Source organism: Salvelinus namaycush, chromosome 5 (genome assembly GCF_016432855.1).
Source record: "Salvelinus namaycush isolate Seneca chromosome 5, SaNama_1.0, whole genome shotgun sequence".
NCBI classification, from domain to species: domain Eukaryota; kingdom Metazoa; phylum Chordata; class Actinopteri; order Salmoniformes; family Salmonidae; genus Salvelinus; species Salvelinus namaycush.
In genome coordinates this window covers 71,220,374-71,238,024 of record NC_052311.1, presented here as the reverse complement: position 1 = coordinate 71,238,024, position 17,651 = coordinate 71,220,374, and the positions used below count along the sequence as shown (strand labels likewise).

Here is a 17,651-nt window from a genome sequence, read left to right as displayed (position 1 = left end):
CTCTTTGGGAAAATAAGCTTACCTGTGAGGGCGGAAATTCGTTGTGTTGTGGCGCTGGCAATCACATGTGTTTGGGATTCTGAAGTTGTTTTGCGAGGATTGTCCCGAAACTCATTTCATGATCTGAAAAGGGTGTTTTGCAAAGGTTTGTGAGCATGGCAATTAAGTTATAAAATTAAAGTTGTTAGTAAACGTTGTTGAAAAGCTGTGATTTGGTTACCGGTTTTAGTGTCATCATACTTCTCAGCATAAGTATATTTCGATGAACAGTCCAAAAACGTGTTGTTGACCTGTTCCCCGGTTCCTCCTGTCTCAGCATATGACTGCCCAGGAGGTGCGGCTGTGTGGCCTGCTGCTACAGGAGCACTTTGGAGAGGTGGTGGAGAGGATAGGCACTCACCTGCTCAGAGGAGGGGCACAGAACCTCAGGACCATCGCCAATGAGACCAACACACCACTGGACCTGGTACTACACAAACAAACACACACACATAAAACATATTGTTCAACCTAGGTGGTGACCCTGTCTCTTCTGCAGGTGAAGAAGTCTCTGTGTGTGTTGGTACAGCACGGTGCTTGTGAGTTCGGGTCGGGCCGGTGTTGATAAAACGTTTACTGGAGACAGGAGATCAAGTGGAGACATAGGACGAGGTGGATATTTGTATAATAAGGCCGTTTTATTCAAGTGTAAAAATATCAGGCAAAGCGTGCAGCACGGCCCCTTCTGTCTGATTCGTATGGAATCGTCGGAAAAGAGGCCGCTCTAAACAGTTCATACAGATTATATAGGCAACAAGCAAAGTAGGTTGATCTTGTAGTCTGGCCTTCTGATTGGTCGATCTGGGTCGTGGGTAGTCCTGATCAGGCCTGGTGTCAACGTTCCATTGGTTCTTGAGATAGTTCTTTGTCTTGTGCTCCAACCTTGAGTTGTGTGTGTCTGTGGTTGTCATGGGGGAGGGGAGTTGTGTGTGTCTGTGGTTGGTGTCTAATGAGACCAGCATATGTCCAAGGGAAAACGGGGGTGTGTGTATTTTGTATAAAAGATAGCTTATGTTGAGAAGTTGTTATTACAAGTTTCCAGTATCTATTACAATTTCTTACAAATCCCCCTCTTCACGTCTTATAGACGTGAATAAACTAGTTAAAATTTGTCAGAAGACAAATTTTTGATTCCCCCTCTTCACGTCTCACAAGAGACGTGACATAAAAGTAAAAAAGACAAAACTATGGGATAAAATTTGTCAGAAGACAAATTTTTGATTCCCCCTCTTCACGTCTCACAAGAGACGTGACATAAAAGTAAAAAAGACAAAGCTATGGGATAAAATTTGTCAGAAGACAAATTTTTGATTCCCCCTCTTCACGTCTCACAAGAGACGTGACATAAAAGTAAAAAAGACAAAGCTATGGGATAAAATTTGTCAGAAGACAAATTTTTGATTCCCCCTCTTCACGTCTCACAAGAGACGTGACATAAAAGTAAAAAAGACAAAGCTATGGGATAAAATTTGTCAGAAGACAAATTTTTGATTCCCCCTCTTCACGTCTCACAAGAGACGTGACATAAAAGTTTCTTAGTCCTCAAATAGATAGACAGGTCCAGCTTCCCCATCATCAAGCAATGGGAACATTTGGGCCCTTTCCTGATTAGGGTCTATGGCGGCAGTGATAACACGGCTAGCAAGCGTGCGCGCACATGGAATGCAACAGCATCCACAAAGTACAAGAATGCCTGCAAAAACGGAAATAGATACTAGGATAGAGGAAACCAGCGTCTTATATTTACCAAAAGCATCCATCCATGAGTCCCACATAGAAGTGTCCACTCCAGAATGCTGTTTCATCTTACCATTAAGGGTACGAAGTCCCTCCAATGCTACAGTCAGACTCCCATCCGTAGCTGTGTTGTTGGGAATGAAAGTACAACACTGTTCACCAAACATTGCACAGACCCCCCCCCGTTCTGCCAATAACATATCAACCGCGATTCTATTTTGAAATGCCATCAGGGATGTGGCTGCCAATTGTCCATGGACCGCCTCAAAGCCTTGTTGAGTCCAAAATCACACATTATTAACCCAAAAACGAGAAAATGTTAAACCCTCAGGTCCATCCCTCTATACAACCTGTACCAGGTGGGCTCGTCGCCACCCGGGAACTTCAAACCTTCACAACAGAGAGGACACACATCACTTTTTATTCATTCGACAACCTCTACTACAGCAAACCAAGGGTCCTCCTCTGTCAGGCCCACTCTCCTGCGAAAGCTTGATTCCGTAACAGCCTCTCCAACTGTAGCATCAAGCAACGGCATCATACCAGAGGTCCTTGCCACATCTGTAACAGACTTCTTCAAACAAGGTATGATACAGGCAGCACAGCACATGAGCATAAGAAAAACAACAACAACTAGAGACAGAAATCCAGTAACCATCATTGTAGTGTACTTACCAAACCAACCACCCAGCCAGGGTAACAGTCCACTCTCCTCCACACCTGCAAGACCCTTCATCTCCACTGATAACCTTGCCAACCCACTCAGAGCTTTTGAAATGCTCCCATCCGGACTAGTATTGTTAGGAACAAACGTGCAACACTGTTCTACAATCATTTTACATACAACTCCCTGGTTGGGCAGAATCATGTCCAATTCTAGTCTATTTTGTCTACTGGTTTGAGAGGTAGCATCCAATCGTTCAGCCATCCCCGTAAGTACTGTGTGGGTGTAGTTAACAAATCATTGTTGATTATAGTAGATATAATTGATCCAGGCATTCTGCTTAGCATCAACAATAGCTGGGCCAAAAATGGGCAATAAATGCCACAGGCCATCATTCCTGTTTGATGTCTGGTATTCGTGGGGGACCCCTATTGGGACCCCAACAGGTTGGTGTGCATGTTATCTGTACCCTCGGACCAAGGAGCGTCACGGTTCTGCCGTCTCCTGAGTTGGTACCGAGTCTCTGTGTCATGTGCAGCTCCCAGAAGTTGGTTAGCTATAACCTCAATAATAGGCAATGGTGGTATCAGACTGGCCAAAACACATGTGCAACGACAATTTCCTTTCAAAATGGGGTCAACCGCCTGGCAGGTCCACACATCCACCATACATCAGCAACACCTCTAGTTAATAGTGGCATTAGTGATGCAGGTAGTAGTAGGGAGCCTCCCATAGTCTATACCCCTACCTGTACCAGTGATACAGCTGTAATATCCCCCATATGCCTTAACTCCCCACGGTACCTTCTGGGGAGGGACTTCTGGGAACACAAGACTCAGAGTTTTACACAGGGTTGAATTTGGCTTAAACTTTCCGATATACACATCCAACCTTCCCCATTACTTAGGGCAAATGGGTGAGCAGCCAGAATAGGTCTGGCATGTCCACATACGACACAGTCCTTTCTATTAAGTGTTTTGTAGGCCAACCACATATTCTCCCTTTCCTCATAACCAGTTTCAGTCCCCAATTGTTCACTATCTGAGATGTCTTTTATATTTATTACCTGTACCGGATTGGAGAGCTTAGGTGGTGGTGTGGGACTTGGTCTTGAAGTGGTGGAGGAGGCCGGCTGAACCCTGGTCCGTTGGAACTGGTGGTGGTTCTGGCAGCACTGTGATGGTAACATCCCCATCGTATCCTAATCAGACAGCTCAGGACTACAAGCAGTCCTGTAAAACCCCACCCTCTCCCAGAGAACACATCATCAGCCAGAGATCAAACAACACTTTCACTTCTATGAACGTACACAGTGTTGAGAGGTCGGGGTCAGGGATTCTTCATTAAGGAGTTGATCCCCGAGCTCTATTAGCAACGGTTCTTCTCCTTAACTCTGTGATCATTCGGCAGTGTCAGTGTGTCTCACCCTCCAAGTGCGATATGCCCCCAGGTCGAGTGATTCACCTTCTCCTTTAATTCACCTGCAACGCATAGAATCCTGGACATACAGGTTTGGCTAACAAACAGTTTCTCATTTGTTCTATCTGATTATATATTTAACTTCTATACCCATTTGTTAGCTAGTAATTTGTAATTTTTAATTCGTTTATTATCCAATAGGCCCCAATCCTATCCTAGACCACAATGTACCCCTCTTCCGTTTGATACCTGGCTCTGGCCAGGTATCAACCTTACCTACTCTTAATAATGACTTAGGTAAGATTAGCAAAAGGAATAACAGCCCATTCAAAACCGTCATAGCCAATGTTTAAAAACAGAAACCTGACTCCTCTGAGGTTAATTGCAATTATGGTCAAGAGTTATAAACTCTATTATAATCAATTTACCTCAAAATTAGTATTCCAAATGACCACAATTTCATTATCCTCACTACATTTCCCCGTGGGTGATCAAACCACATGAAAATGCAATGAAGATAGGTCAAAAGGTTACATCACCTCCTTACATTCGTGTTCCATACTATATCTAGACATACTAAAAGAACCCTTTATCTTAAAAAATCCCTTGTCTAAATAAAACTCAGAAAATAATCCTCCTAATATATATATAAGTGTACTCCTTTAAGATATCTTATCTCTGGGAACACGGAAACCCTTAACCTTAATGTTTACTCCAAAAAACAAAATTATGTCACCAGCATTCAACCAGGCTCCCCGTCGGCTGGGAGACCGTTGAGTGCTGCAATACTGCCATCTTCTGTCCATTCTCTGCACAGCTCTCCACCCGCTCTTATTCAACCTTCTCAATTTGAGCCATATTAGTTTCTTATTTTAACTATTGTTTTCTAATTTTTGATTTTTTGATTTTTTAAAAATCTGTTATTACCTAGTTAGACTAGAGTGTCCGTGACATACATCCATGGGGATCCGGTTATAGTTATTCTATTAACCATGTGAAAGTGCCCAGGGACACCCCAAATATCAGTAGGAATATCACAAATAAGGGGCCAGATATCCCTAGCCTTGCCCAGGGAGGGAGAAATGTCCCTCTAACTGGGCGAGGTTCCTTTTTCAGGGGAGGCGGAGTTTTGATGCCGCATCACCTGAGTCAGGAATGTCTTCATTTGGAATCGAATTTAAGCTGTTTAAATCAGCTCTGACTTCTGTCAGTGTTCTAGAAGGGATTGGGGCTGGAGTGCAATGTGTGAGGTGGTGCCAAGGTGCGCCTGATTTACCTTTGACCTGGACTGAGTGTGAAGTAACCTCCCTCACTTCGTACGGTCCAGTCCACCTGGGTTCTAGCCACTTTCTCTTGTGGACTTTAACCCCACCCAGTCACCAATTTTTTTACCTTCAGTGGTGGCGGATCTCCCGTCAGCTCCCGTTCTTGGACCTTGTGAATCTGTGTGGAGAGAGCTGCAGAAAGTTCCGTCAATTATCAGACATTACAATTTGTTGTACATCAAGGGCGGGCATATGACCTCCCTCCCTTGGTGGACCAAGCATGACTCTACCAGTCATTATCTCATGAGGAGAGAGATGGGTGCCTGCACCTGGCGAGGCTCTCATGGCCATCAATGCCAGGGGCAGGGCTTCAACCCAAATCAACTTCAAACCTGCACATACATTTGATTGGCGCGTTCCACGAGACTTTTGAGATTGTGGCCTGTACACTAACCCAAACTTGTGCACAATACCCAATCTTTCCTCCACCTGTCTCAGGTGTTGGTTACTGAAATGGGACCCGTTTGTCGGATCGGATTTGCCTTGGAACTCCATACCTTGGTATGAGTTCAGTCTGCAGCCACTTAATGACTGACCTGGCATCCTCACGTGCTGTTGGTATTGCCTCGACCCATTTGGAAAACCTGTCTACCATTACCAAAAGGTTATTTTTGATTTTTTGATTATTTTTATTATTATTATTTTATTTTTTTAAACAGTGCTGAACGTGAATTCTTTGCACATCAGATATGCTGCAACTCCATGGTGGGTGTGGATTTCCAATGGATGGCACATTACCAGATGAGCTGTTTTTTCCAATAGCTTTTGCCACTGCAGCCACATACCTGGAGCATGTGGTTTGTCCTAGTTCAATGTGGTCCAGTTTGGAGGAGTGATACATCAACACTCTACTCTCCCCCTCTTAGTTCTGGAAAAGGATGGATGATGTAAATCCTTCCCTTTCAGAAACATCCAGATGGAACTAGTTTTTTTTTTTAGTCAGGTGCTGTTAAGGCTGCTGCCACTTAGAGATCTGTTTTCAAGAGTGCAAAAGCCTTTGATGCTTCAGTAGTCCAGGTCAATGATGAGTGTAGGTTAGTGGTGGCCAGCTTCAGGGCCATGGGGCATATTCGTCAGACATGCCCTGGAAAGGGGGAGGTGATTGCTGATTTGGGTCTAGATTCGGGTGGTTGTATGCGGGTTGAAGGGCCGCACGTGGTTGGTACATCATTGGCCTGACTCCTCCACGTCCTCTTGGGGTGGTTTGTAGTGCCCGATTGGCCATCCAGTAATGTTGGGTCGGTGTCAATGGGTATGGGCACTGACGTGCCATATGTCCAGTTTGTTTACAATTGTAGCAGTTCATTGGTCTTGCTTGTCCTGTCTCCCAGGGTGATGGGTAACGTGGTTGTTGTCCCCATGTTGAAGGATAACCTTGTTGTGTTGGTTGATAGTATGGTGGGGTGACCATGGGTAATGGCTGATCCAGGAGTTGTGATGGTAGGGGAGGTCCCTGTGGGGTTGACATGGGGGGTTGTTGTTGCTGTATCATTTGTGAAACCGTTTTTTCAATGATTTGTGAGATGTCTGGTTGATCTTCAGCCACCATCTGTTTCTTGGGTTTTTCCCCTTTCTGGGCCTCTTTCAGTTGTAGTTTCAAAAGTTGTACCTGTAGGGACTGGACTTGTGTTTCAGCCCCTCCCTTATCCTTGTTGTATTGGGTGATGTGGTGATGCACATGGGAGTTGAACTGAGCCTGGGGAAGTGCCATTAACCCCACAGTGCCTCTGAGTTTGGTACGGACCTCGTTTGGAGCTCCGCTCACCACCATCTCCTTCCACATGCTGACCGTAGTGGCAGTGTGGTCATATGGTTCTTCGTGGACAGTTCTCCATGTGGTTTTTGCTCTGTCGAGGTAGGCTGCCGGTTGTTCCCCTGGATTGATGGTGAATGATGAAAGGGTTGCATGGTTTCGTTCTGTGGGATATGCCCTTCTCAACACTGCCCACAATTGTGCTCGGAAGTCTCCCTGGGCCAGTGCCGCTGGGGCTGTGGCAAGATCTGCATCTCTTATCAAAGCACTCATGGTGGTATGGTCTGTTGCTCTAGCCAGAAGGGCCCTCATGTCACCTAGACAGAGCCGTAGACCTGAAGTCAGTGTTTGCAGTTGAAGGAGCCATGCAGAGGCACCCCCATGCAGGCTGGGTAATTGTTCCATCAAAGTGGTAAGGTCTGTCATTTTCCAGGGTTGGTATTCTTCATGCCCTCCGTCTGGAGTGGGCCTCAACGGCATCTGCATCTCCGACCCTCCCCGTCCTCCATGTTGGGGATCCCAGTCTGCCCTGGACGAGACACCCCTGCTGCTCTGTTCCCTGAGACGTACGGACTGTCTAATAGGTTCGACCAAATCCGTCACCTTCCCCATCATTACCCCTTTTATATGGTACGAGCCCCCTCCACGTTCAGCATCTTCTAACATAGATTTGGCCAGTGCCACTGAGTCCTTGAGGTCTCGCTCCACCTCCTCTTCATCTTGTCCTGATCTGTTCTCACCTCCATCGTCCTTGCTGTGGTTTCCTCTTAATGAGGCCCCAGAGGAACATTGTCCTGGTGGCGACCATGACCCTTCAGAGACTATTTGACTATCCCCCCGTGTTCTGTTTCTGAACCAGTCTGGGTTTGGAGTGGAAGAAAACTGAATCAGCTCTCTGTCTTCTCTCTTCAAAGGGCCTGGTTGAGACCCACTACCCCGTCCTTGTGGGTAGGTTGGTAGAGACCCACCGTGTCCCTGTAGTGAGGCGGAGTTCGAACCCCCCCCACGTCCCTGTGTGTATGCTCTATCCCTTTCCTCCCTTTCTCGATGATCAGGCCTCTCTTCACACACGAGTTGCCCTTCTTGGATCCCCAAAGTCATGCTTCCTTTTAGGTGTCCTTCATGCACCACAAACACCGGTGCCTGTACCACAGCAGGGGTCAAAAAAGGGTTTTGAGGGAGGTGGGTGAATGGATTTTGAAAATAGGGAGGTGGTGTTATTTTCTCTCCCTGTGGCAGTTCTGGGTATAGATGGGTTGGGGCCGATGGGGCTGCTGTGGTGGTAGGTGGGGCGTCATTATTGTTGGGCCTGCCCTCTCTGGTGTCAGATGGGGCTCCAGTGACCACCCCCATCATGTCAGGTTTCCTGTAAGGGAGTGCTCTCCTGATTTCTTCAATCGCCCACATGCCTATTTTTAGTTCTGCTCCCTGCTTTCTCCCTATGTTTTGTACCTTCCTTTGTGAATAAGTGGTTCTTATTCCTTTCAATTTCACTTTCTATCCCTTCCTTCACTACTTCCTCTAATTCTTTCTCCATAGTGAGGAGTTGCCCTTTTGATGGGGCCGCCCCACTAAGGTAACCTGCCTGCGTCCATTTTAGCCTCACTTCTTCCCACACCTTTTTAATGGCTTTATATTGTATTCTCCCCCCTGCTCTGTCCTTCATTCTCTGATCTAAGTATTCATTGAATTTGTGTTTGGGGACGGTGGTCGTGGCCATTTTGTAATTAAGCTATATCTGGATCTATTCTATTTTTTTTTCCGTTTTCCAACAATATTTCAGCTATATCCTTTTGGAACCATATATTAGTATATTCAAGCACTCCTAAAATAATTGGAATAAAGATTTTAGGAACTATTTCCAAAAAGTTATTTTTGATTTTCACTTTTTCGATTAATTAAATACTTTGCCAAAGTATTTCGGCAATATCCTTTTGGAACAATATATTAGTGAATTCAAGCGCTTCTATAATAATTGGAATGGCAATTTTAGGAACTTTTATTCAAAAGTTATTATTACTTTTAACTTTTTCGATTAATTTTAACTTTTTCGATTAATTAAATACTTTGCCAAAACATTTCAGAAATATCCTTTTGGAACAATATATTAGTATATTCTAGCGCTTCTAAAATAATTATTTAATGATTTCTAGTCCTTAAGGCAAACCCAGCAGCACGAGAGGGAAAAAATCAAGTCAACTTATCAGCACAAAATAGCTGCTCCACACCAGCCCACACATTTTGACTCGGCGGTCACTTCCAACACAGCCTCAATTTAGCATATGGCTAATTAGTAGCAATCGGTCTCGTGGAACGTTCAATCACTCACATTAATTTGGAGAGTTTCAGGTTTAATACCATTACTCCTAGTTCAAGCTTAGATTTATCACCGATGCTCCTAGTGGAAGAATATTTCGACTAGTCCCAGATTACTAATGCGACTTGAATCCCGAAATGTCAAGCTTAGATTTCTCACCGATGCTCCTAGTGGGGTGCCATTTCCACTAGCCCCAGATTACTAATACGACTTGAACAGATTACATTACATTTCAACACTTCATCAAGCTTAGATTTATCCCCGATACTCCTAGTTGAAGAACAATTCAACTAGTTCCAGATTACTAATACGACTTGAACAGATCAAGCTTAGATTTATCCCCGATACTCCTAGTTGAAGAACAATTCAACTAGTTCCAGATTACTAATACGACTTGAACAGCATCAAGCTTAGATTTATCCCCGATACTCCTAGTTGAAGAACAATTCAACTAGTTCCAGATTACTAATACGACTTGAACAGCATCAAGCTTAGATTTATCCCCGATACTCCTAGTTGAAGAACAATTCAACTAGTTCCAGATTACTAATACGACTTGATTTTATACTTCGCAGATATCTTTACACAATGCCTTGGATTCTAAACAATTCCACATAAATTTAACAACAATTCACACTCACCCCAGTATTCCTGATCACAATTTAGATATTGGCTATAATACAATATACAGATTTTGATTAAACAGGCATCTGCTTACCTTATAGTTTCGAGCTCTTTGATCAGTTTCCTGGGTGAGTTGAATCGCGATATCTCCTTCGGACAGGTCACCTCTCCTTCTGGAATCTTTCTCCCACACGTCTCCTGTCTGATCAATTTTCTATGGACCGAATTCAAAGGTGTCTATACCATCCTCTGCTTACCAAGTTTTGTTGATAAAACGTTTACTGGAGACAGGAGATCAAGTGGAGACATAGGACGAGGTGGATATTTGTATAATAAGGCCGTTTTATTCAAGTGTAAAAATATCAGGCAAAGCGTGCAGCACGGCCCCTTCTGTCTGATTCGTATGGAATCGTCGGAAAAGAGGCCGCTCTAAACAGTTCATACAGATTATATAGGCAACAAGCAAAGTAGGTTGATCTTGTAGTCTGGCCTTCTGATTGGTCGATCTGGGTCGTGGGTAGTCCTGATCAGGCCTGGTGTCAACGTTCCATTGGTTCTTGAGATAGTTCTTTGTCTTGTGCTCCAACCTTGAGTTGTGTGTGTCTGTGGTTGTCATGGGGGAGGGGAGTTGTGTGTGTCTGTGGTTGGTGTCTAATGAGACCAGCATATGTCCAAGGGAAAACGGGGGTGTGTGTATTTTGTATAAAAGATAGCTTATGTTGAGAAGTTGTTATTACAAGTTTCCAGTATCTATTACAATTTCTTACACCGGTGAGGCCCCGGGAGCCCAGTGGAGTACCGGGCCAGCTGTGAGCGGGTTCTAAGGGTTCTGCGGTACCCGCGGTACATCTACACAGCTAAGACCCTGTATGGAGACACAGGAGAACTCATCGTGGAGGAGGTCCTACAACGAGGCCATATGACAATGAGCAACACGGTCAAGACTGTAGCTGACCGACTCACTCATAACATGGAGGGTGTGTGAGAGAGCGATTACAAGATGTATGATTATTCTATATTTTCTTCTCCTTCTGTCCTCATGATTTTTCTCTCTGTAGAGGGTCGTAGTATGGAGTACAGTGAGGTGGTCTCAGCCTTCTCTAAGCTGGTAGAGACTCACTTCCTGCAGCGCTGTCCTCCGGTGGCCGAGATGGGAACTGCAGCCACCTCCATTACCCCGGCAACCCCCGGCACCCCTGCCGCCTCCGCCTCCACTGCCCCCCCAACAGCAGAGAGCAACCCTGACTGCTACAAGCTGCCCCATGTTACACTCATAGGTACCGCAAACACTTTGTCTCATATAACACGTAGTACCTTTTCACCTGTGTGCATACCCACATGTAAACCTCCTGCTATATGTAATTCAGTAAATACTTGCTATACACTCGCTTGTTGTGTTTGTGGGGCAGGTCGCGGGAAGCGCAGATGCTCCAGTGACGACAGTGAGGAGCAGAGAGGAGGGAAGAAAGCCAAGATGGACTCCGAGGTCAGACCCTCTACCCTTGACACAGAGATAATGGGCTGCTATAGAGACCTTGACAGATCTAGGATCAGATTCCCCTCCCATATCCCAACCTTAACCATTGGGAGATCAATTGCAGAACTGACCTTGGATCAGTGCCTAGGAGGCGGGTAAACTGATGTTTCTCCCTCCCTCTGTTCCTCAGATGGAGTTTGTGGGGAAATCAGGTGACAGTGGAGGAGGGATGTACGTGGTCAGTATCCTTTTACAACCCTGATGAAACCTGTTTGAGTTTCTCATCCACACATTATTGTATAATAGGTCATTTCCAGTATTTCATGATATAGTTGTAAGTGGTCGTTTCTTGACTGACCACACAGATCTCCAAAGAGCCCTGGCCAACCTGGCGAGAGCTACACTGGAGTCTGTGGTACAGGAGAGGTCGGTGTGTTTGTCAGAGTTGGTCTGTGTCCATTTACTCTGTTTATGTCTCTGCCCACGGTGGCTACATAGCTTGTAGGGTGTCATTCATTCAACCTTTCCCATTGTCAGGTTTGGCTCGCGGTCGGCTAGGATCTTCCGTCTGTTGCTAAGGAAACGTCACCTGGAGCAGAAGCAGGTGGAGGACTTTGCTATGATCCCTGCCAAGGAGGCCAAAGACATGCTGTATACACTGCTGTCAGAGAACCTGGTACAGCTACAGGTAACACACAAATACACACACACTATACAAACCATACATTATCATGCTCACCTGTGTTTTTCCACCCTAGGAAATCCCTAAGACTCCTGACCACGCCCCTTCACGTACCTTCTACCTGTACACTGTCAACCAGCTGCCTACTGCCCGCCTACTGCTACAACACTGCTACAAGGTACACATTCAAACTAAGCTATACTATGAGCAGCAGGATGAAACACTGATATTGCAGATGAGCGTGATGCAAGATGTTGCACTCGTGACAAAATATTTGCGAACCTGAGGCGCAGCGGTAGTGCTGCAGTTTACTGAACACATATTGTCCACATTGACACATTAAATCCCCAGCCTCTTTCTTTCTCTCTTCTACAACTGTACCTTTACATCTACATTTTAAACTGTCTAAATAAAGAGGAAATACGGAAGGAGAGCGAGTCAAAAATATACTTTCAGTTTATTAGGTGCACCTATCTAGTACCAGGTCGGACCCCCCATTTGCCTCCAGAACAGCCTGAATTCTTCGCGGCATGGACTAAAAGTCGGGAAACGTTCCACAGGGATGTTAGTCCATGCTGATGCGATGACATCACACGGTTGCTGCAGATTGGACAGTGGTACACCACCGCCACCAGCCTGTACCGTTGACACCAGGCAGGATGGGTCCACGGACTCATGCTGCTTACGGCAAATCCTGACTCTTCCATCAGCATGACGCAACAGAAACCGGGATTCGTTGGATGTTTTTCCACTCATCAATTGTTCACTGTTGGTGATCTTGAGTCTAGTGGAGCCACTTCTTCTTGTTTTTAGCTGATAGGAGTGGAACCCGGTGTGGTCGTCTGCTGTACGTCTGCTGCCCATCCGTGACAAGGACCGTCGAGTTGTGCATTCCGAGATGCCGTTCTGCACACCATTGTTGTACTGTGCTGTTATTTGCCTGTTTGTGGCCCGTCTGTTAGCTTGCACGATTCTTGCCTTTCTCCTTCGACCTCTCTCATCAACAAGCTGTTTTCGCCCACAGGACTGCCGCTGACCGGATGTTTGTTCATTCTCGGAAAACCGTAGACACTGCTGTGCGTGAAAAGACCTGGACAGTGGCCGTTTCTGAGATCTGGCATGCCTGACACCGACGATCATATCACTCTCAAAGTCGCTTAGGTCACTGGCTTTGCCCATTCTAACATTCAATCAAACAGTAACTGAATGTCTCAATGCCTGTCTGCCTGCTTTATATAGCAAGCCACGGTCACGTGACTCAGTCTGTAGGAGCGATATATTTCCGTGAATGTGGTGGTGTACCTAATAACCTGGCCGGTGAGTGTATATCTGCGTGTGTACTTTACGTTGCTGCAACTTGATCGCTTCAGGACCACAACAGCAGAGACATTTAGTGTCGCAATTCACACTCCATTGTTGCGGAAGCCCGCCTGATATTGCTTCTACATCTGCATTGCTTGCTGTTTGGGGTTTTAGGCTGTGTTTCTGTAGAAGCGCTCTGTGACATCTGCTGATGTAAAAAGGGCTTTATAAATACATTTTGATTTGATTGCTGTTTACTTCGTGCACCGCTGACTTGACAATTAATGGTGGACGTCTGACTTTTAGATAGGGCTGGGAATTGCCAAGGACCTCATGATATTATCACAATACTTAGGTGCTGATACGATATGTATTGCGATTCTCACGTTTCAATATGCAATGTGATATTGCGATTTGATGTTCCAAACATATTGCTCGCTATATGTCTGCTGCAGAGAGACGAGAGCGCATGAGAACGTTTGTTTTGATCAGTCATGGAAATAAAAGTGCAGAAAATCTGTTGGCTTACTAATATAAAAAGAAGATGGAGAACAGGTCCAAAACAATATTGCGATATGTAACTGTATACATTTTTCCCCCATCACTACTTGCAGACAGTGGCTAATCTGATTGAGAGGCGCCTCTTCGAGACCAAGGAGAACAAGTGAGTTTATTGATTGATTCCTAAGTGGATGGATGGATAGATTTGGTTTTATTTTCTAAGTTTCCTGCTAAGGTCTCTTTAGGTCTGCATATTGACTTTTAGAGGACAATAGAGGACCACAATGGAAAAAAGTCTGACTTTGTGTATATAATCCTCAGCAATTTTGGTACATGTACAAGACTTCCTGTGTTTGATTGACAGGCGTCTGCTGGAGAAGTCCCAGCGAATCGAGGCGATCCTGGCGTCGCAGCAGGCCAGCGGGGCGGAGCCTGAACAGCTGACAGAGGTGGAGGAGATGATCACTGCCCCCGAGAGACAGCAGCTAGAAGCCCTGCGACATCACATCAACAAGTACTGCATTACCACTGCACCTTAATTACCACTGCACCTTAATTACCACTGCACCTTAATTACCACTGCACCCATACTATAGATCTATAGAGACAGCAGCTAGAGGCCCTGCGACATCACATCAACAAGTACTGCATTACCACTGCACCTTAATTACCACTGCACCTTAATTACCACTGCACCTTAATTACCACTGCATCCATACTATAGATCTATAGAGACAGCAGCTAGAAGCCCTGCGACATCACATCAACAAGTACTGCATTACCACTGCACCTTAATTACCACTGCACCCATACTATAGATCTATAGAGACAGCAGCTAGAAGCCCTGCGACATCACATCAACAAGTACTGCATTACCACTGCACCTTAATTACCACTGCACCCATACTATAGATCTATAGAGACAGCAGCTAGAAGCCCTGCGACATCACATCAACAAGTACTGCATTACCACTGCACCTTAATTACCACTGCACCTTAATTACCACTGCACCCATACTATAGATCTATAGAGACAGCAGCTAGAAGCCCTGCGACATCACATCAACAAGTACTGCATTACCACTGCACCTTAATTACCACTGCACCTTATTTACCACTGCATCCATACTATAGATCTATAGAGACAGCAGCTAGAGGCCCTGCGACATCACATCAACAAATACTGCATTACTACTACTACTAATACACACATACTATAGATCAGGGATAGGCAACTTTGATGGGGATGGGGGCCACAAAAAATATGAACATCGCGGGTCTGCGCAACCACATCCATACCCACTCATGCAGTCAGAGCCGAACCTTTTAGGGGCCCTAAGCTAGGAGAGAATACATTTACTTTTTAGAGTACATTTCCTGCAATTCTACACATTTTGCCATAAGGTGGAGAGAAATGTTTTCCATTTTTAATATGCTATCTGAGTGAGAGTGATTAATTCGACCATGTTTACTGCTAGTTTAGATAAGACTAACAATCTAGAAAATGATAGCTGACATGGGTGAGTGACTGTCAGTGACTGACAACCAGAGAAACTGCTGATGCAAAACAAATGTCAAAATTACACCTTGTGTGTTCTACTATTGTAACTCTCAACAGTAAGTTGAGACCTCCAACTAGAAGACCTACGACGTCACATCAACAAGTACTACTACAATACTACTACTAAATCAAATCAAAGTTTATTTGTCACGTGCGCCGAATACAACAGGTGTAGACCTTACAGTGAAATGCTTACTTACCAACGGTGCCATTTTTAGGTAAACAATAGATAAGTAAAAAAATGAAAACAACAGTAAAAAGAGAGTGGAAAAACAGCAGTAGTGAGGCTACATACAGACACTGGTTAGTCGGGCTAATTGAGGTAGTATGTACATGTAGGTATGGTTAAAGTGACTATGCATATATGATGAACAGAGAGTAGCAGTAGCGTAAAAGAGGGGTTGGCGGGTGGCGGGACACAATGCAGATTGGCTACCCAGACTATGTTCGGGGGCACCGGTTAGTCGGGCTAATCGCCTTGCGGTTGGAGGCCGAGCAGTTGCCATACCAGTCAGGATGCTACTGCTACGACACCCATACTATATACATATAGACAACAGCTAGAGGCCTACGACATCACATCAACAAGTACTACTACATACTTGTTACTACTACACTGATATTACTAATACTGCTACATTACTGTAGCTTTATTACCTCGTGTTTCTTTTCTCCCTGAAGGTTGGACTCTACAGAGAACCAGGTGGATGAGACTGTCTTTCTACTGGAGTCCTACATCTTCTCTACCAAGACCAAGTGAGAGGGAGGGAGGGAGGGGAGAAACACAATGGACATGAAGTTGCATCAATAAAATATGTTTGGGTTTTCATATACCTGACTCAGTTGGTGCTTTTTTTGCCTGACGTACAGACGTCGTTATTTCAGTTATATGTTCAACAATGTCTGCTAGTGTGAAAGTGTTTTTCTTTTATACAAGGAAGTAGTCTGAAATGAAAAGAATAATGTAATAAAATATTTGGTTTATGTGTATTTAGTTCATGTGTATGAATGATCCTATGTATGTATAAACAAACATGAAAGAAACTAAAATAACATTTACAAAAACTTTAATTATCAACAGTTTTAATTTGACTCAGAAAATGAACTCTACTGTAGAGAAAATGGGTGAAAAATCTAAAGTCATGATGACTTCTGAATATTAAATAGACAGTTAGGTTTGTAACAGCGTTTCATAGAAATACAAATATATTCACATGATTATAAGCGGCCCCCATTATCAGGTAGTGCATTTTCATTCAAGCTTCCTTGAAGGATGGAACTGCTTTCCATATAGCACAACATGGTACTAATTACAGGTTGATACCTGTACGGTATCTACTTATACAACATGGTACTAATTACAGGTTGATACCTGTACGGTATCTACTTATACAACATGGTACTAATTACAGGTTGATACCTGTACTGTATCTACTTATACAACATGGTACTAATTACAGGTTGATACCTGTACGGTATCTACTTATACAACATGGTACTAATTACAGGTTGATACCTGTACGGTATCTACTTATACAACATGGTACTAATTACAGGTTGATACCTGTACGGTATCTACTTATACAACATGGTACTAATTACAGGTTGATACCTGTACTGTATCTACTTATACAACATGGTACTAATTACAGGTTGATACCTGTACGGTATCTACTTATACAACATGGTACTAATTACAGGTTGATACCTGTACGGTATTTACTAATACAACATGGTACTAATTACAGGTTGATACCTGTACGGTATCTACTTATACAACATGGTACTAATTACAGGTTGATACCTGTACAGTATCTACTTATACAACATGGTACTAATTACAGGTTGATACCTGTACGGTATCTACTTATACAACATGGTACTAATTACAGGTTGATACCTGTACGGTATCTACTTATACAACACGGTACTAATTACAGGTTGATACCTGTACTGTATCTACTTATACAGATCTACGCTGTTTGAAGTCTGCAGTCATTGAACATCATACCAAGTCACATTGCACCAGGAGTGTCAAACTCATTCCACGGAGGGCTGTGTGTCTGTAGGTTTTTGTTTTGTCCATTCAATTAAGACCTAGACAACCTGTTGAGTGGAGTCCCTCACTAATTCGTGACCTTAATTCATCAATCAAGTACAAGGGTGGAGTGAACCTGCAGACACTCAGCCCTCCGTGGAATGAGTTTGACACGTGGTGTACAGCATTATTTCCTGTCTGGGACATCTCTG

General features: G+C 44.3%; 1 protein-coding gene across 1 annotated transcript; it reads left to right on the top strand.

Moving 5' to 3' along the window:
• The first annotated feature begins 37 nt into the window (after nucleotides 1–37).
• Nucleotides 38–16,167, top strand: LOC120048860 (DNA-directed RNA polymerase III subunit RPC3-like). Its single transcript, XM_038995155.1, has 14 exons — nucleotides 38–145; nucleotides 317–466; nucleotides 539–597; nucleotides 8,092–8,096; nucleotides 10,655–10,855; nucleotides 10,937–11,155; nucleotides 11,288–11,364; nucleotides 11,546–11,597; nucleotides 11,721–11,781; nucleotides 11,893–12,043; nucleotides 12,114–12,215; nucleotides 13,954–14,003; nucleotides 14,205–14,354; nucleotides 16,083–16,167. The coding sequence occupies exons 2-14, from the start codon at nucleotides 320–322 to the stop codon at nucleotides 16,159–16,161; spliced, it is 1,353 nt and encodes a 450-aa protein (XP_038851083.1). The 5' UTR covers nucleotides 38–145; nucleotides 317–319; the 3' UTR covers nucleotides 16,162–16,167.
• Nucleotides 16,168–17,651: the final 1,484 nt, after the last annotated feature.